Source organism: Camellia sinensis, chromosome 5 (genome assembly GCF_055761805.1).
Source record: "Camellia sinensis isolate YWXY chromosome 5, ASM5576180v1, whole genome shotgun sequence".
NCBI classification, from domain to species: Eukaryota; Viridiplantae; Streptophyta; class Magnoliopsida; order Ericales; family Theaceae; genus Camellia; species Camellia sinensis.
Window position 1 is genome coordinate 116,159,361 of NC_138965.1, and position 21,081 is coordinate 116,180,441.

At 35.5% G+C, this 21,081-nt stretch overlaps 1 protein-coding gene across 4 annotated transcripts; it reads left to right on the top strand.

The window, feature by feature from the left end:
* Positions 1 to 702: 702 nt before the first annotated feature.
* On the top strand, positions 703 to 18,959 carry LOC114321052 (UTP:RNA uridylyltransferase 1). Of its 4 annotated transcripts, none has more exons than XM_028268185.2 (6): positions 703 to 2,086; positions 9,519 to 9,887; positions 11,764 to 11,987; positions 12,075 to 12,138; positions 16,933 to 17,129; positions 18,519 to 18,959. In XM_028268185.2, exons 1-6 carry the CDS (start codon positions 845 to 847, stop codon positions 18,727 to 18,729), a joined length of 2,307 nt encoding a protein of 768 aa, XP_028123986.2. In that variant the 5' UTR covers positions 703 to 844; the 3' UTR covers positions 18,730 to 18,959. The 4 variants fall into 4 exon arrangements, with proteins under 4 accessions (XP_028123986.2, XP_028123985.2, XP_028123987.2 ...); XM_028268184.2 differs by having other exon boundaries at positions 709 to 2,086; positions 16,918 to 17,129; XM_028268186.2 differs by lacking the exon at positions 9,519 to 9,887 and having other exon boundaries at positions 709 to 2,086; positions 16,918 to 17,129.
* Positions 18,960 to 21,081: the final 2,122 nt, after the last annotated feature.

The window sequence follows — 21,081 nt, forward strand, 5'->3', positions numbered from 1 at the left end:
TTTAAAATATTAAAAAAATTCAATAAAAACAAAAAAATACGGAAAATAAGAATATAGAATTTTCTGAAAAGTGTTTTCTGAAAAATGAAAACAAGCAAGTTGATTAATTTTTATAATATAATTTTTTAAAAAATATTAATTATTATAATTATATTTTTTGTATTGTTAATGAATTTAAAAGAATGATAAAATTAAAAATTTTATGTTATTTTTGTTCTTAATTTTTGAAAAGAGATTAATATTTTAAAATAATAAAAAATATTCTTAATTTTTGAAAAGAGATTAATATTTTAAAATAATAAAAAATAAATAAGTGATTAATATTTTGAGAGTAGGGTAGTATTTAGTATGTTTGATTTTAATTTTTTGAAAATTGAATTTTTTAATTTTTTTATTTTTAGTGAATATTTTTAAAATTTTAAGCAATTATTATTTTTTATTTTTTTAGATGTATCTTAATTAGATATATCTAAATAGTAAAAATTAATATATACACAAAAATATGAAAATGTATTGAATTTTCATATTTTTGGTATATATTGAATTTTTTAAAGATTTTTTTTACAAATATTATAATTTTTAAATATATTTATTTTAGATATGTCTAAAAATTAAAAAAAAACTATTTAAAATATTAAAAAAATTTATTCAAAAAAAAAAAAAAAAAATATTTTATGGAATCCAAAACCAAACAAACTTATTAGTTTTGATGAGATCCAAGACGATGCATGTGAATTTTAATCGCAGATCAATTATTAGATACTACTACATAGTTTAGTAACTCATCACATATATTTTCTCGCTAAAAAGCGTCTCCCTCAGTAGTCAGCCTCTCTCAGCTTCAATGGCCGGCGGCGGGGGCGACCACTTTCCGCCACGGTCTCCGCCTCCTGACGGCGGGGAGTTTCTCCTCCAGCTTCTACAGAAACCACCTCACCAACCCCCAACACTGCCGCATCAAATTCGACAGCCACCGTCCTCCGCCGCCACGCCACCGCCTCCGTCTCCGGCCCAAAATCTCTCTCACGATCCGGCCGTGGCAGCTGTGGGCCGTTCCCTCCCCTTGCCTCCATTTCAATCCAACGGTCACGATCTTCCCTACAATCGTCCGACTCCTTTTCGTCACCCTCCACCTTTCGCACCTCACAACTTCTTCCCCCAAGGGTTTCCCCAAAACCCTAGCCCTATCCCTAACCCTAGCCCTAGCCCTAGCCACAGCCACAATTTCCAATTCAATCGCCAGCTTTTAACTGACGACATCCGAAAACTAGGGTTTTCAGAGCCGGTTCATCGCCATGAGCAAAAACTCATGTTTGGCTCATTCCCTTGCGAAATTCGGAATAACGAGGGTGTATCTGATAGTAATATTCTTAGAAATATAGCTCCAGCAGCTAAAATCGATGGTTTGTCGTCTAAAGAGAGAGAAATTGGTGAAGGGAATAGGGGAATCAATGGTTTGGAGGTTGATTTTCAAAATTTTCCCAATATTAGTCGAAACCCTAGGTCCAATTCAAATGCTTTTCAGAATCAAGAGCCAGAACGAAGAAATAGCGGCAGCGGCGGGAGGTGGGGGAACTCATCATCCGAAGTAAGACGGCCACCTCCGGGGTTTTCAAGCAAGCCGAGTAATATAGGGAATTGGGATTCTGGGAAAAAGAGGAGTTTTAAGCATAATGTGGATAGAGAAAGGAGTAGTTTTGGTGATCTGAGCTACGGGGCTTCTACTTCAAGGAATGAGGGTACGAGAGAAAAAAGATTGTTGCCTGAAAATAGAAAAATTGGTGGTGATTTGGTGGCTGAAAGGAAGCTAAGTAGTAAGCTTGATTACCCGGGTCCGTCGGCTGGAAGTAACCTTCACTCTGTTTCAGCATCTGACATTGAAGAGTCTTCAATGGAATTACATGGTGAGATTGGTGAAAATGGGGAAAAACCCAGGTACAGGTTGGAGGAGAACATGAGGAGGGGTGGTGGTCCTGGTCAAAGTGAATTAAATGATTCGGATGAGCGGATTTTGGGTTCTTCAGAAATAGAGGATGGGTCTGATGACAAGAAAGATAGAAAGCAACATAAAAATTCTCGTGATAAGGTAAAAGCTTTATACTTTGGTCTTCTTGGTTGTACTCTTGCTGTTAGTTGTACTAATTTAGATACAGAATTCATGAATTAGTTCCACATGCAAAGGAACTCTAGTTCAATTTGAAATGAAGTTAAGGATCTCATATTCTTGAGGTTTCCTTTGGTATGCTTACCTGAAATTATTAAGAAAATTTCAGATATCAACTCTCAATCCACTTATTGGTGTTCATACTAGAGGTTTTTGTTCAGACTGGTCTACATTGCTTTCTTAACAGTGCTCGATTTGATAGAATTTTTCAGCCACAATGGAGACCTTTGTTTCACAAGTGAAGGGTTGTTTCCTAGTTTCCTTGTGTGACTAATACATGGATTGCTTTTAGATGACAACATATAAAAAGAATGCTTTAAGGAGTTCTATTAAAATCAAGAAATACAAACCTGCCTGCCATCTACACCAGAATAAATAAAGTTTTCCAGAAAAACCTGCAAGTGGGGGAAGATACAGTGATAAGAGGTAAAGGCCTAAAGTGAGATCTTGAAAGGGTCTTCCGTGTATAATATTGGTTGGATAGGCTTAACTCACTAAATGACATAATATGAACTTGTTAAAAATATATTGATATAGAGAGAATAAATTGTGTGTATTATTGATTGATGTTATTGTAATTGTTGATATATTGAATGTTACAATGATTCCTATATATAGAAGAGTAGGTGGTAGCTACGTTACACGGACTCGTCAGTTTTGGCGAAGTACCCGTGTCGATACGACACGACACGGGTACGGGTACGGGATACGTACGGGATACGGCATGGAAGAAGTGGATACGGCATGGAAGAGAAGACGAAGAGTAAAGGAGAAGAGAGAAACCTGGTCGGCGAGAGGATCCTGATCGGCGACTTCGAACCAGTCGACTTCAATGACTTAGAAACAAAATCGACTTCGATGACCTTTGAACCAGTCGCACCAGTCGACTTCGATGACCTTCGAACTAGTCGATGACCTCCATCCAGCGCGTCTCTCACTCGATCGCCTCTTCGACCAGATCGCGTCTCTCGCCTTTTCGCCTTCACTCTCCCTCTCTCTCTCGCATTTTCGCCTCTTCGCCTCTGTCTTTGAACATGTAAGATATAATACTTATAATATATAATATATAACATATAATACTTATATTATAACACATATTTTGTATTTTATATATTTATAAATATTAATAAAAAAATACATATATAATATAAAATAAAATAAAATAAATTAATAAAAACACATTATTTAAAAAATAAATTAAATAATTAATATATATTAAAATAAAAATATTTATTCTTTATTTATTATATTTTTGTTATTTATAATATATATGTCAATTAAAAGTAAAAAAAAAATTATATAGATAAATCAAAAAAATTATCAATAAAAGTAATACATAAGATAAAAATAATAAATATATTTAAAAAATAACTATTTAACTTATCTTTATATAATAAATATATTTTAAAAATTAAATATTTAACGTATCCCCGTACCCGTATCCTCGTTTGGATCCATATCCACGTATCCTCAATTTTTAATTTTGAAGTACCCGACCTCTAGATACGTACCCACACCCGATATCCACACCCGATATCCACACCCGAGTCCGTGTAACATAGGGTGGTAGTAGGTGGTAGATGGAGTAGGTAAAGTAGAGGTGGTAGGTGGAGTAGGTGAAGTGGAGGTGGTAGTGGTGTAGTGGGTTAGGTTTAGTGGAGTAGGTGAATATATTGATATAGAGAGAATAAATTGTATGTATTATTGATTGATGTTATTGTAATTGTTGATATATTGAATGTTACAATGATTCCTATATATAGAAGAGTAGGTGGTAGTAGGTGGTAGATGGAGTAGGTAAAGTGGAGGTGGTAGGTGGAGTAGGTGAAGTGGAGTAGGTGGTGGTGGTGTAGTGGGTTAGGTTTAGTGGAGTAGGTGAGGTGGTAGTGGTGTAGTGGGTTAGGTTTAGTGGGTGAAGTAGGTGATAGGTTTTAACAGCCCCCGCAAACTCAAGGGGGATAGGAACTAACCAACTTGAGTTTGGAGAGAGTAACAAAACAAGAAAATACATAAAAATAAAAGAGGATAGAAGACACTGTATGGTCGTGTCAGACCGATGGTGAAGACACTGTATAGTGGTGTCATAACGTTGTAGAGGACACTGGATGATTGTGTCAGACCGATGTAGAAGACAGTTTATGGGGTCATGTCGGACCGTTGTAGCAGACAATGTTGTGACAGTTGTTGTGACAGTTTACGGAGTCTTGCTGGACCCTTGTAGAAACTAACCGGAATCAATGTCGGGACAGTTTACAGAGTCTTGTTGGACCCATGAAGGAGCTAACCGGAATCAATGTCGGGACAGTTTACAGAGTCTTGTCGGACCCATGAAGGAGCTAATCGGAATCAATATCGGGACAGTTTACAGAGTCTTGTCGGACCCTTAAAAAGTCGCACCCTCAAAAGGTGTGCCCAATCTGTCAAAAGGCGTGCCATCAAAAGGCGTGCCCAATCCATAAAAAGGTGTGCCATCAAAAGTCGCACCCTCAAAAGGCACGCCCACTGCATCAAAAGGCGAGCCATCAAAAGGCGCGCCAGACACGCGGCGATGCACGTGATCGACAGAGCGCGTGTCGGCCTCTTCGTCATGGTCTTTATAAACCGAAGCGGAGGCTGAGGCGTGGAAGCATAACAAACCAGTTGAATCCTCTTCGTTCTCTGAGAGCTTGTCTCTAAGAGCTGCAAATCTTTTTCTGAGAGCTTGTCTCTAAGAGCTGCAAATCTTGAAACACTCTGTAACACTCGGTTGCCCAGAAAATGGCCTCTTCTTCCCGAAGTCTGCTCACTCTCTTTCCAGACCTCAACGAGTCAACAAGAGAGATAACGGGTGCGGTGGCCAGTGAACCTCAACCAAACACCTCTGGTTTTGCTCCGTTGAACTTTCCGATGCGGTCTGTGGAGCAAAAAATGGCAGTGCAAACGGATGTGGAGGCCAATCAGTATACATTGAAGTCATGTGTGGAGACGATGACTGCAGTCACAAACTTGTCGCATCGGCTTCAGAGTAGGACAAATGAGGTGCAGCAATTAAACGCCCAACTGGCTCTGCTCCAACGCATGTATAAGGATGCGCGAGCAGAGATAAGTGTGCTAAAGGCGGAAAATAAGGAGCTGAAGCGGAAGGCCACCGTGATGTTCCGATTTGAAGGGCCGCCATATGCTGCAGTGGAGGAGCAGGGGGTTGTGAATGTGCTCGGTGGATTAGGAAGCACGAAGACAACACCGTCAAGGGCCGCCCAGGACGGAGGCAAGAAGAAAAGACCGGCGGAATAGGCGAAGAAGTGAGGTCGGTGGGTGGCCGTCTGCAGAAAAGAAAACCAATCTTTTGGTGTTGTGTTTTGGTTTGTTGTTGTTGTTGTTGGTTTTTTTTTTTTTTTTTTTTTTTTTTTGTGTAAAATTGTGATCGGGGTTGATCCCTAATATAAATAAAACAAAGTTGTTGTGCAAATCTGTATTGTTGGTTTTTTTTTTTTTTTGTTAATATATATATATATATATAGGAAAAAACGAAAATGATAAATACGGGGATAAGAAGAAAAAGAAAAATAACTTGTCAAAAGGTTGAGGGACATGCCATGTGGGTGGATGTTTTGTTTTGTTTTTTTTTTTTTTTTGATTACGAAAAAAGGAAGATAAAATAAATAAAAGGAAAGTGGGGTGCAAAAAGGTGATTAAAAGAAATAAATAAAGAAAGAGGGTGATGATGGATATGGGTATAGATGTAATAAAGGAATGAAAAGAAAGAAATAAATAAAGAAAGAAAAGAAGAAAAGAAAATGGGTTTGGACTATGTGCTGCTGTGTGTGTCCCCTCCATGTGCTGTCTCCTCCTGTCATCATACGAAATGGTGGGAAAGTTGACAAATTGGTGGGTGTCATTTATAATAATGAAAATAAAGGTGAGGTAGTGGATGTGTTTGGGAACTGCGTGGAAAGAGAGTGCAGAAATTTAGTGGTCGCCTATTCAGATATTAGAATACGAACCACTAGTTCTCACAACATCAAAAAACCAACAGTGGCCTCTCATTCATTTGCAGCTGCATCCTCTGATGGAGTGTTCTCTCCTTCACCATCTGACGGACCACAACGCGATTTCCGGTATCGGGTTTGCTGTTGTGTTGGCTGTAGTTTAGGTTGAAGTGCCTTGAGTGGTCCTTCGGGCTTCTCTCCACCTTGCTTCCCCAGAGCCCAATCAGCAGAGTCAAAGTAAGCACGTTCATGGTCCTTACAAATAAGTGGTGGTTTCTTGGGCCCATACTTGCTCTTAACAGCTTCCTCCTCCTGTTGGGGTGATGGCATGGCCTTTTCAGAGTCCTCTGGGACATCTTCATCCACACCTTCATGCTCTTTGACATCTTCCTCCTTGCCTGACATAGTGTTCTTGCAGCAATCCAATGTACAGCAGCGGTAAAAACAAGCTCTCGAGAGAAAGGAGAGAGAGCTTAGAGATCTCTTCTTGCAGAGTTACGGCTGTGGAGAGTGGAAGGTATGTGTAGAAAATAAGCGGAATAGATTGAGGTTCGGCGGACGGCTAAGGTGAGGTTGCCGCCCGCCGGTGAAGCAAAAAATACTAGGTTCTAAACCTGCTCTGATACCATGTTAAAAATATATTGATATAGAGAGAATAAATTGTATGTATTATTGATTGATGTTATTGTAATTGTTGATATATTGAATGTTACAATGATTCCTATATATAGAAGAGTAGGTGGTAGTAGGTGGTAGTAGGTGGTAGATGGAGTAGGTAAAGTGGAGGTGGTAGGTGGAGTAGGTGAAGTGGAGGTGGTAGTGGTGTAGTGGGTTAGGTTTAGTGGAGTAGGTGAGGTGGTAGTGGTGTAGTGGGTTAGGTTTAGTGGGTGAAGTAGGTGATAGGTTTTAACAGAACTCGTATTATTATGTGCCAATCTATCCCATGCCATGATAGGAGGCAATCATTAACTTGCCTACCTACATGGCATACCACAAGTGACTTCTTGGAAGCTACAGAAAAGCTTGCGGGGAGGACCCACAGGGTTTCGGTTTTTTTTTTTGGCATAATGCAGCCTTTGGTTCTCACAGACAGGGAACTTGTCGTGCACTAAAGCTTTCTCAAAACATCATTTACTGAGAAATTTGAGCATGGCCCTTGTTCATAATTGAATTGGGTAGCAATTGTCAGGGGGCTCGGGACTCAAGAAAATTCAAATATCAAGCTTGGCTTGATTAACGTAGTGGCCACAACATATACATGGGATTTGTGTTACATGGACTCGTTGGTTTAGGTTAGAGTACTCGTGTTGACATGACACGATACGACACGGGTGCGGGTGTGAGATTTGTGTCAGGCTCGGCTAATATGAGAGAAGAGTGAAGAAGGATTGTTGAGAGTGAGAAACTTACAGTGGAGAAGGAAGCGAATCTAGTGGAGCGATCGCCATCTCGATCTGTATTCTTTTCCGTCTATCTCTTGATCTTCTTCCATTTGTCGATCGATCTTCTTCTCTCTCTCTCTCTCTCTCTCTCTCTCTCTCTCTCCTTCACTGTTTGTTTTCTTCTCCAATCTTTTATCTCATTTATAATATATATCTTTATCTCATTTATCACATATATATATACACATGTCAATTAAAAATAATGTATATACATAAATTAAAAATAAAAATGTTTATATTAATAAATTAAAAAAAAATATTAAATATTTTGTTTCTTATTTGTATGATATGTGAGACCTACAAAATATGATAATGTCAATAAAAAATAATATATATTAAGTATTTCTAGTATTACTCATACAAATAATGTATATACATTCTATTTTTTAATTTTATATTTCATGTGCCGTGTCCCCGTATCCGTATCTATTTTTTAGACACTTTTTAGCCGAGTCCCCATACCCTCACCTTTTAGGAATAGGCGAATTTGACACTTACCATATCCTACACCCGCACCTGAGTCCGTGTACATAGCATGGGATCGATCTTGTTAGTATGATTTGGTACTTTGGTGGCTGTTGGTCTGCTTTATTAGCCACACCAACATATTGGGAAAGAAAATTTTCAATATTTGGTGCTGCAAATTATGAATTTATTGATGTTACCTTGTTCCTTTCAAAAGCTTTATTGTCTTATTGATGCTTAACAAATTTATCTTGAGTAATGCTTTTGGAGGGTGGAAGACTGGGAGGAAGGACAAAAGGACTTCGGAATAGGAAGGGGAGACATTTTGTTGGTAAAGATATGTGTCACATTTGGAATGTAGGTATTCGGTGGCTTAATAAGGATATAATGAACTTTCTTTCCTTAGCACTTCATTGAACCTACTGTGGAAAGTGATTGTTCTTCACTTTTCTTCTTTTTGCTAAAGCACTGTCCAACTTTATAATTTATTGTACCTTTCTATCTCTCCTACAAAAAAAAAAAAAGAAAAGAATAATGAATGTATATATATATCAATTAATGTGGATTATGGATGTCATTGAACGGGGGTTGAGTGGCAAAAGGTATGGTGTGTGGTTTTAGCAGCATTATGGAATGTGGTATATATCTTAGCGTCTTATCTATGTTGCCTGCCGGCTTTGGATTTTGGTAGCAAAAATTGTGATTCTATACAGTTACTGCAACATTTCTGGTAAGATTTCTGAATTTTTCAAAAAATGCACATTTCTTTTTTGTTTTTTCACTGAGCTAGTTAATGCATAATTTAGAGTTCCTATATTGTAAGTGTGTTAAGTAGTGATAGAACTTGGGCATTCAAGCATGAAAACCCTGGTTCAATTATGAGGGAAGCTACTTCATGCAAATTTTGCCAGAGGTTAGGTTTCGGCACACACTTCCTTACTGGCATGCCAATTTGATAGGACAACACAATGGTCTTTTAACTGAAAATGGGAATTAATCTGAAGGGAGGAATGAATATAACTTGTGGTTTCTGATTTTGTGCAAAGCACATATGGAATCGTACTTTGCTAACCAAACTTGTGAAAAGGGAGGCTAAAACATTTTTCAATGTTTAGCATTACACTGCGGTTCCTTCGTGGAAACACCTCTCCGCATGCAGTGTAAGGCTTCATACATCTGACCCATCCCAAACCCTGCAGTGGTGGGAGCCTCGGGACTGCTCTGCCCTTTTACACTGGTTCCTTCAAGTAGAATTTTTTCCAGACCTTTCAAGAGTTCTGTTTTGTAAGTTTACATTATTTCTTGATATCCTTGGGAAAAAAGAACTGAAGTTTGAGTAAATAAAGATTTCTTTTGCTACAATTTATTTATCAATTTTTGTGGTGCTACCTGCATGTGGGTACCTTCATTTTTTCTGCACAGTTGTGTGCGTGTTTGAGCTTTTTAGCTTAAGGACACTGCTTTGCTATGTGCAATCAGGATTACAGATCAGATACAAGAGGACAAATGCTTCTTGGTCAGAGGATGAGGAACTCTAAACGACAGATTGAATGTCGTAGAGATATAGATAGGCTAAATGCTCGTTTCCTTGGAATTTATGAGTCCTTAATACCACCAGAGGAAGAAAAGGTGAAGCAAAAGCAGCTGGTAACGTTATTGAAGAAACTTGTTATTAAAGAATGGCCTGAAGCTGAGTTGTACATCTACGGATCATGTGGCAACTCATTTGGGGTTTCGAAAAGTGACATTGATGTTTGCCTGGCAATTGAGGATTTAGATGTTAATAAGTCTGAGGTTTTGTTGAAGTTGGCTGATATATTGCAGTCAGATAATCTTCAGAATGTGCAGGTAAATGATGTAGCCTTCCGGCACTTGTGTAATGCACTAACTTCAGTTATCACAATAACTTGCTGTAATGATTTAAAATGTGTGATGCCATCACACTGCATACTGAACTTTTCATTTTAGTCAATACTTAAAGGAGAACCCAAATAATAATAATAATAATAATAATTATTATTATTATTATTAATTAATAGCCATAACAATAACGATGATAGCACCTTCTCCCTCCTTCACATTACTCTATGTACTATGGAAAGATGAGGGAGATGTGATTAAAATATAAGTTTTTTTTTCCCCACATTTTCCTCCTTTTTTCTTCCCTCCACAAATTCCTATCCAAATTCATGATCCAAACACAGTCTTAGTACTTATAAAATGGAAAAGAAAAGGACAATTTAATATAACTGAAATTTGGCCATGCATATGATTCCTATGGGATCCATCCTGAAATTAGTCTAATTTGCGAATTTTCTATTTTTTGATTTTACTCTTCCTTGGAGCTCGTATGAACTGCATCAGTAATTGGTCTTAATCTTATGGAGGTGCTGAACTGGCATGTATCTAAATTTGTCCTCCTTTTCTTGTGGGGTGTGGAGTTCTTGTTTGGCCTTGTGTTTCCAACTTGTCAATTTTATCGCTTGTCATACTCGTTTCAGTTTTTTGTGTCATACACTGTCTTTACAATGGCTTGTTGTGGAATTACAAATTTCTTAAAATGAGAAAATATGTATGTTTGTATATTATATAAATTTAATATGGAAACATAGGGTGTGTTTGTAGAATAGTTTTTGAGATAAAAAGTACGAAAACCTGTTTGGTTTGCCTTTTTTCAGAAATGGTTTTGGAAAATTGCTTTGGGGAGAGAGTTTTAAAAAAAGTGATTGATTTGATGTGTATGAGAGAGAGTGATTTTGGAAAGTAGATAACCAAACAAAATTTTGAGATTTTTTTTGAAAAAATTTGTTTGGTTTGATTACTCTTGAAAATTTGTTTGTAGAGAATTTTTCCCAAAAATTTTTCTGAAAAACAAACCAAACAAGCCCATAATTTTTGAATTCTAATGTTTGGTTATTAAGATACGCCCTGAAGGATGAAAACTTGCGATTTAGTCCCTTGCAATTCCTGTTTTCAAAGTTCTTGTAGTATCTATGTTTGGCAGTAGAGTTTGTGTGGTTTTGGGGCACTTTCACATACATATATAACTGCCTCTGAAGTGAAAAAGTTTGATTTTGTTTCATATTAAATAACAGGTTTTAAGTCAGTTCAGATCTTCTACAAGGGGATTTCTGTTAGATACATAATGGTGGGACTTATATGTTTCAGGCATGGGTTGCAACCACTTTGGTGCCATTTAAGTAATTTACTTTAAAAGAAAATTACGTCTTTGTGCGTGTGTGTGTGTGTGTGTGTTTGTTTGTTTTGTGATGCTTTGTTAGCAAGATTTGAACTTAAGAATGATGCCACCCTTTTACCACCTGACCTGTGGTCCAAACTGACATTTGATTATTTATGCTAAAGGAATGGAAACAAAGCGCAGATGCAATGTTTGACACAGGCATTAATCCTAGTGTTCTAAGGGCTTGAGGAGTATTACGCATGCAAATTTGTCAAATTGTGGTCATGATGAACCCCTTCTAGCAGGGCTGTTGACTTGTGTATACATCCTTAACAAGAATTTCCAATTTCCCTTATTACTCATATTTTATATTTTTAAGTTCTTGTGTATTTAGTTTTGAATTTTTGATATCTGCTTCTGCTTAATTGTGAATGGGATCGTGTTTCAGGAGCATGCAGTGTTTACATCTTATATGTGAGAGAAAGAGGTTTTGAGTCTTAATGCTTGTTTCTCTAGGGTGCTTAATGTAAGTTTTGTATTCAGGCTTTGACACGTGCTAGGGTTCCCATTGTGAAGCTTATGGATCCAGTCACTGGAATCTCCTGTGACATATGCATCAACAACTTATTGGCTGTTGTAAATACAAAGCTTCTGCGGGATTATGCAAAAATAGATGCCAGATTGAGGCAGTTGGCATTTATTGTAAAGCACTGGGCGAAATCAAGAGGAGTTAATGAAACTTATCGAGGAACACTATCTAGCTATGCGTGAGTTATAGCTGGAATGGTTCACGGGTGTTTATTTCCCTACCTATCTGAATTATTAGATTGCTAATAACTTTGATTGCTTTTCAGGTATGTCTTAATGTGCATTCATTTCTTACAACAGCGTAAACCTGCTATCCTTCCATGCTTACAGGTGTGTGCCATTTTATGGCCCCTTGATTTTTAAGAATGAATATATCAATGAGTGTTTGAATGCGCTGGAAACGTGCTTCAATTTGTTATGATGTTGGTAATGTTTTGTGCTTTTGGCATGCTATTATATTTTCGTTTGTTTTGTGAGAATTTGATTGCTCTTCTTCAAGGGCATTTACAGTATGTTACACGGACTGTTTAAAATAAATTAATTACCCTTGTCAGACACCCAACCTAGAAAGCACGGATACGGATACGGATACGAGATACAGATACGATATGATACGGATACGGCGATATAGCAAAACCTAAAAAAATAGGATACGGGTACGGTTAGGATACCTTTGTGAAAAATAAAAAATAAATAAATTATTAGCAGTGAGCTACACATAAGCTTAAGAATGTTGAGAAACCATAGTAGCTTTATAATGCAAAATACTAATATTTAAGAATTAGGTATTAATTTAAGCTAGTAGTTAGTTTAGTTTTTAAATTTTCAATAGGTCTTGCAAATATTTCATTTCAATATCAAGTCTAACATGTTGATATTATAATATCAAAACAATCCACAACTTGACCCTATGCTTTTTTCTTTTTGCACTAGTTAAAAATATTCTATGCAAGTTTATTTATTTATTGATATTTAATTTTACTATTGTTATATTATCTTCTTAATTCTTAATTCTTAATTCTATGTAGTTGTAGGGGACATGCATGATACAATGAAGATATGTCAATTTGATAAATTCTATTACTTTAACTTACTATGCTATTTTTATAAAAAAAAACTAAGCAAAGTATTGTAAAAATATTCTATTTATTGTCGCAATTATATTTTATTATGATGTTATGTAAGAAATGATACAATTCTAATTTTGTAAAGGAGTAATATGTGACTTTGAGCATTTGATACTTAAAAATTAATTAAGAAGTAACCAATAATATGTGATTTGGAGTATTCGATACTTCAAAACTAAGTATTCAATACTTCAAAACTAAGTATCCAATATTTCAAAATTAATGAAAAATTAATTAAGAAGTATCCGATACTTTTAATAAGTATCTGATACGTATTTGTAAGTTTCCGAGGAGTATCGGTATCCGATACGTCTTCCTATTTGAAGTATCCGTGCTTCATAGCACCCGACTTGGACAAGGGTATGGGATATGTGTCGGACAGTTTTTAACGCATACTTCTTATATAATTGTATATAACACTATTATTATATGTACATATTATTGTATGATTGCTATAAATGTCTTTTTGATACTGTAAATTACATATATAGCACTATTTTATCTCACATGATTGAAAATATAAAAATATGATATTTTTTTGCTGAGTCTTGTACCCTTAAATTTATGGTTTGATAAGTCTGACCTCTAAGTACATATTCGCAGCCAACACCCGTACTTGAGTCCATGTAACATACTCTTGTTGATGTAGTACCACTCTTGGTACCATTACATCTGTGGTATGAATCACTCGTTTAGGTTGTACTTAGAATAGAAAATAGCCATGATAGTAAAATTGAGACTGTAATTTCATGAAATTACCTTCATCAGGTGGTTAGTTTAATCATTTCAGATGTTACTGAAACCGTGTGGAGTCTTTTTCAATTGCTATGTGACATACTGTGTTATGGTTATGATGGATTCTAGTAGTGACTTTCATGTATGTTTTCAATGGAATGCTTACTAATGACATCATCTCTGGTGTGTGATCTGTTTGCTTCAGCTTTAAAGTTTTGGATAATAATTTTGTCATTGTTTTTCTTGTTTGAAGAGACTTTTAAGATGTTTGGCAAGTTAAGGTTTTAGCCAAAAAGTCAAAAAGCCATATATAAAAAAAAAAGGTTGAAGATTCCTTCCCATCTCTCTACTTTTCTCAAGTTTTTTTTTGTTGGTAAAAAGCCATTCCCAAACACTTCAATTTTTTTCACCTCATATTTTAGTCAAAAAGCCACTAAAAAGCCCCCTCCCAAACTAACCCTTTGGTAACCTGTTACTATTTATTGGGGTTGAAGTTTTTATTTCTGTGGCAATGAAAATATTCATGAAATGGTTGTAGCTACACCAATCGAAGATAAGTTGAGTGAGAACAAATTAAGATGGTAAATTAAAGTACAACGAAGATTTGTAGATGCAACAGTAAGAAAGAATATGATCACCTTAAAGGGGAATGTTATAGGTTCGATCCAAATTGGCATAAGGTGGGTGTTTGGGAAGTTGCTATTTTAATAGGCTATTTTAGTTTTTGGCTATTTTAGTAGGCTAAAATTTTTGTGTTTGGGAAGATGATTAGATTTTTTTTTAGTTGGATGTGATATTTGTGAGAGAAAAAAGTGAAATAATTATGGGTTTGATGTGATTTTTTGTCTTATTGGTTATTTTAGTCTATTTTGTCTTTTTGTGGATTTTAGCCTAAAAAATGCTACAATTTCACTTCCCAAACAGGGCCAAGATGTGGTAGTAAAAAAGTATATGAATTTATTTTATTCAAATGAAAATATAGTTTTTTACAAAACGGAATGGCAAAAAAGAAGTCATGTAGGCGACCCCACTTGAATGAGACACGAAGTTTGGTTTGGTTTGGCTTGTGTATTGGACATAGGTTGTAAACAAGTTAGATCCTTTGTTTTTTAGGAAATCTTACAATGCACAATTATTTTACTGGGTGTTGGGAAACTCCTTGAATCATATGGCTGAAGCCCTGTGTTGCACCTTGTGCCCAGATCAAAATTTATCGAATCTTCTTAGGATGCTGACCTGTTCTCGACATTCTTCGTTTTGAACCATGAAAGCAAGACATGTAGAATATGCCTATCCTAGACTTTTTCACTATGTTGGGCTTAAACATATGGTTAATTTTTCTTAGTATGTATTTTCTTTTAGGTTGATTTTTTGTCTTTTTGTTTGATTCATCTCTATTGGGCGTTGGCATCTGCCGTTTGTTGTTTTCACATTGGTTCTGACTAGCAGATCATTTAATCAAACATTTGTTCGTGGCAAGTCACTCTGCCAGCACATACACATGTACCTCCACTAGTGTTCTGTACACAGATTGAAGTAATGAAGCACTTGTTTCAATCATTTTTCTATTAATTATTTACTGTAATACATTTCCATGTGGTGCGAGAGTTAATTCTCAAGTTCCTGTCTTCATGCAACTATCATTGCTAAATTAGTAAAGTGAGCTCTCATATTGGCTCTGCCTTTAAAGTATATTAGATTTATAATTTTTTTTTTCGTGCCAATCTATAATAATAAAGGTGATGTCCAGAATTGTAACAACTATAGAGGAATCAAGCTAATGTGTCATATAATGAAAGTGTGGGAGAGGGTGATGGAACGCCCATTGCGAGACATAACAGAGGTGTCAGAGAATCAATTTGGATTTATGCCTGGTAGGTCAACAATGGAAGCGATCTATCTTTTGAGGAGAGTAATAGAAAAGTATAAAGAAAAGGAAAGAGACATTCATATGGTGTTTATCGACCTTGAGAAAGCATATGACAGAGTGCCCCGAGATATAATATGGTGGGTGTTAGAGAAGAAATGGGTGACAAAAGGCTACATTGACGTGATTAGGGACATGTATGAAGGGGTGGTGACCACTATTAGATCGCCAGTTGGAGAGACAAATGAATTTCCTATCACTGTAGGGTTACACCAAGGATCTACCTTAAGTCCTTATCTTTTTGCTTTAGTTATGGACGAGTTGACGATAAATATTCAGGATGACGTGCCATGGTGTATGCTTTTTGCAGACGATATTGTGTTAATGGATGAGACTAGAGAAGGAGTTAACACAAAATTGGAGATTTGGAGAAAAACTCTTGAATCTAAAGGATTCCGGATAAGCAGAACTAAGACAGAGTACATGGAGTGTAAATTTAGTAACAGTAACAATGAAAGCAGAGGAAAAGTGAAGATTGAGAACCAAGAACTGCCTAAGAGTGAACATTTTCGTTATTTAGGGTCGATTATCACAACAGCGGGAGAGATTGATGCAGATGTGGCCCATAGGATTAAGGCGGGATGGTGTAAGTGGAGAAGTGCGTCTGGGGTATTGTGCGATAAACGAATACCCACTAGATTAAAAGGTAAGTTTTATAGAACGGCTATTAGACCAGCTATGTTGTATGGGATGGAGTGTTGGGCAACCAAGAAACAACATGTAGATAAGATGAGTGTGGCTGAGATGAGGATATTAAGGTGGATGTGTGGTAAGACTAGACAAGACAGGATTAAGAATGAGTGTAGTCGGGAATGAGTAGGAGTAGTACCGATAGAAGATAAGTTGAGAGAGAATCGTTTGAAATTGTTTGGTCATATTCAACGGAGACCAACAGAGACAGTAGTGAAGAGATGCGATACTGTAACGGTAGATGGAAGTGTTAGGGGACCGGGTAGGCCTAGATTAACGTTGACTAGCGTTATAAATAGAGATATGAATTTACTTAATTTGACTAATGAAATGGCCTTTGATAGGGTCGCGTGGAGAAGAAGGATTCATGTAGCCGACCCCATTTGATGAGACTTAAGGCTTGGCTTGGCTTGGTTTGGTTTGGTTTGGTTTGGTTTTCTTTTCTTTTCTCTTCCCCCTGTCAAGCTATAATACCAGATTTGTGGCACCAGAGATGTATCTACTATAATCTTGGATCCTTTTTAATCTAAATATATCAAGTATTTTGTTCGATTACTTTGATTTTCATTTATATTTCTTATGCAACCTTCTTGTATCGATTTAATTGGCTTTTCCCAAATTCATTATCAGCTTGTGCCTTGCCAGGGAATGGAGATAACCTATGCTGTTACTGTTGACAATGTTGAATGTGCTTATTTTGATCAAGTTGAAAAACTTTCCAGTTTTGGCTCACGCAATAAGGAAAGTATTGCTCAATTGGTATGGGCGTTCTTCAATTATTGGGCTTACTGGCATGATTATGCAAATGATGTTTTATCTGTTCGAACAGGAAGCGTACTCAGGTGAGTAGACATTCTATATTATATGAGAATTATATTTCAATTCAATTGTGATATGTGAATTGCATCAAGTTCATAGAATGGAACATGATGTTATGCCAAGTATATCATGTTTTCTCCATTTCTTTTTTTTTTTTTAGGGCTTACGTGATTTTACTTCCATTATATATTAACCAACTTTGCTATGGGCCTCTCACATGAGGAGTTGCATTCATCCAATATTGTCAGGGCAATTTATTAATTGGAAATTCTCTTTGCATAATTGGTTATTAGCGAATCTCCCCCCCCCCCCCCCCCCCCCCCCCCCCCTTTTCTACTTGGCTATTTGAGAATAAATAGGCAATCTCTTATGATGAATTGTTATTGAAATTTGTCATATATGTAAAAAGAAAGTCTAGTGAGGATGAAATGTTCTTTCGACGTTGTAGTTCTATTATAATCTTGTAGGGGGTTATGCTATAGTACAAGGGCGTAATTTCTCAAAATAACGTGAAATGTCTCTGATTTAGTGGCAGCACAATCATGCACAATATCTCAAATTTGAATCCAAGAAAGTGAATAAATTTATGTTTAAATGGATCGGGGTCAGTTATAGCTTATTTCGAAGGTTATTAATGTTGAACTTTTAAATGAAATAATTAAACTTCTGAGCATATTCAAATGCTAGATATATAACTTGTTTGTGAAAGTTGCAAGCAAATTGGTAATGCATGTAAAGTTTAACCTTCTATGGTTGAGAAGCATGAGTTTTGCCATGCATTAAAAGAGGACAAAGCATTATTTGTAGTGAAATGAACAAATATATCCTAGTTTGTGAGGTATATTTGTCTGAAAGGCCATTTTAAACTCTCCTTAACAATATTTTTTTGTTGGCCTTAGTGGTTGTTCTGAGGAAAATATATACTCTCTCCGTCCCATTTTTTTTGTCCACCTTTCTATTTCGGTCCGTCCCAAAATATTTGTTCACTTTCTATTTTGGGTATTGAAATTTTTAGATTTCCAAAATTACCCATTATATTACAAGTATAAACACATTTTAAAATTCAAAATCAAAGGGTATTATGATAAAAGTATTTTAAATTTTGATTTGATGTGTAATGATTGCTTGTCTTTTTAATAAGTTGTATTCCCCAAAATGGACAAATAAATTGGACGGTGGGAGTATACATATTGATTAGAAGAATTAGGGTAAGTAGATTAGGAATCATGGTTTAAAATGTTGACTTTTGAATAATTTTAGGTCCTTTTCACATCTAAACTTCGTGAAGGATTTAAAATTTTTGAAATAGCTTGAAATTTGCAAGTAATATCAAAATTTCATAAAATTGGAGCATCAGTTTGAGCCTGCTCCATTTGTGCCCTATTTTTATGTTTTTGTTTTCATTTTTACAGCAAGCGGGGCAAAGACTGGACTAGGAGGATTGGTAATGACCGTCATTTGATATGCATAGAAGATCCCTTCGAGACTTCTCATGATCTGGGTCGAGTGGTGGACAAGTTTAGCATAAGAGTCCTGAGAGAGGAATTCGAGCGAGCTGCAGAAATCATGCAGTATGATCCCGATCCTTGCGTAACGCTCTTTGAGCCATATGTTCCTATTTGACTTGCCCTATTTTTCAGCACAATATGGTTTGTATTTATGGTGTTGGGTATTTTATAGGGTTGCTGACCTAGCTTGTAAATTTCTCTTCATCATTTCTTCTTTTTGCTTTTGTTTTGTTCATATATATATGAATGTGTATGTATATTTTAGTGGTTTTGACTTTTATTTTGATGTACATTGTAATGAACTGTTTTATGCAGCAGTAATGCTATGTGCACAAAATTCATGCATAGAAACGTACCTAGAAAAATAATGTGGTTAATATTCAACTATTATATGATGAATCTTAACCCAGGGGTGGGTGGCGTTGTGGTAAGAACATGGGGATTAAGCCCCCAGGTCATGAGTTTAAATCCTCCCGGGCCAATCTCCTGGGCGTAAAACAGTTGGTTAGGAGGTTGGACCTAAAGTTGTTTAACAAGCACTTGGTGTGGGTTTAATGTTCTCTCGCTGTGTGAGTCTCGACTTAAGCGGAGCTTGTCTTAGGAGGTTGGGGCAAGTTCTCAGGTTATAGTCTCTTCGCTCGGAACGGCTAACAGGACACCTTGGTGATCTCTACAAAGGGGCGCTGCCTTGGATCTGCAGGAGAGTAGAGAAGATTTTCTTGTAAAAAAAAAAAAAAAAAAAAATGATGAACCTTGATCACACATTAAATTTTTGGGTATTTTTCTTTGTACGAATTGTGTGTACCATCGTTATTTTCTCTACCCATCATTTGGATTCATATTTGAAGGAGAGTTTTAATTTTGAAACTCTAGGAGAGTTCTAATGGTGAGACACACCCTGTAATGTTATATTTATGCTTTGCTTGTTTGTGTTTTTTTTAATTTTTTTTTCTATGCCACATTACTAGAGCTTGGTTTAAAGCTTTAGTTTTAGAATTCTTAATCACTATTCTTAAAATAAATAATTAAATATTAAGGTGGTAAAGGGACCCAAACTAATTTAAGATTATTGATTTGGAAAACAATATTATGTTTTTGAATTAATATTTATGTTTTATAGATTTAACAATAAATCCATCGGGTGGACATAAATCTACTAATACTGTATATAAAGTAAATAAGTCACTTGGTGTCTTGAAATTACTTTTCTCCTTTTGTTAAGTGTCTATTTTCTTATTTAAATGAAAAAAAAAATTAGATAAAAAAAAAATGAGACTTAAACCTTAGAACTAATGTTTAAGATACCATAAGGGGTGTTCACTTTATAATAGTATAGATAGATAGATAGATTATATTATATATATATATATATAGTGAAAAAATTATTTGGTGTTCAAATCTTCTTCTTATGCCATCGTGTCTTTTATTTCTCTAAGAAAATATAAAAAATTAAATATTGAGATAGTGAAAGGGTTTTGAACCTAAGACTATTGGTTTGGTAAGCAATATTTTTACTCCCTATGCAATAGACAATACATGTTTTTAATTCAAAATCAACATTTATATTTTATAAATTTAACAGCACGGGACACATACCCACTAGTCTATCTATAGTGAAAGTCTAAATTGGTTTAGTAAAGTCTTCCCAAGCCACTGGGTTTCATTAAGAACATAGTTATCATTTAAGGAACATACATATTATGGTATTAAATTTTTTATTATTAATTATCTGAATTGCATAAGCATTACGCATGTGACCCGCTAGTATTATATAAAGTGAACAATTTATTTGGTATCCAAGCCTTAATTACTTTTTCTTTTGTCATGTATCTCTTATTTTTTTATTTAAAATTTAAGAAAAAAATTAAATAAATGGGAAGAGTGCGACTTGCATCTTAGACCTTCGGTCTAATTAAGAAGATTTTTACCACCTGAACAATACACAATATATAATAAATTTTTTTTTTGTTGTAATTTTACTTATTTGAATTGCACACGCGTCGCGTGTGTCAACAACTAGTATATATGTATATATATATATATATATATATATTATAAAGCAAAGGTTGAACTTGGTATCCCAAAACTTTTACTTCTTTTCATGCCACATGGCACGTAAAAAATAAAAATAAGAAATAAAAAAGTTATATAACAAGTGCACTAGATTCAAAATCAAGACATTGGTTTGGGAAAGAAAACTTTTACCATTTGAGTAACACAAATTTTGATATTAATTTATTTATTTTTTATTTTTATTTTTACTTACTAAATTGCACACAAATCGAGTGTGTCAACTATATATATATAATCAAATAGATGGAATTGAAAAAATTACAAGGATTGATTATAGATTGGGAGAAGGGGCTTCCCATATTATTTTTATTTAAATTTTTAAAAAATGTAAAAATAGTAAAAAAAAATTATAAGCGAGTTTTGAGCTGAACTCGAGCTTGACTAATATTAACGA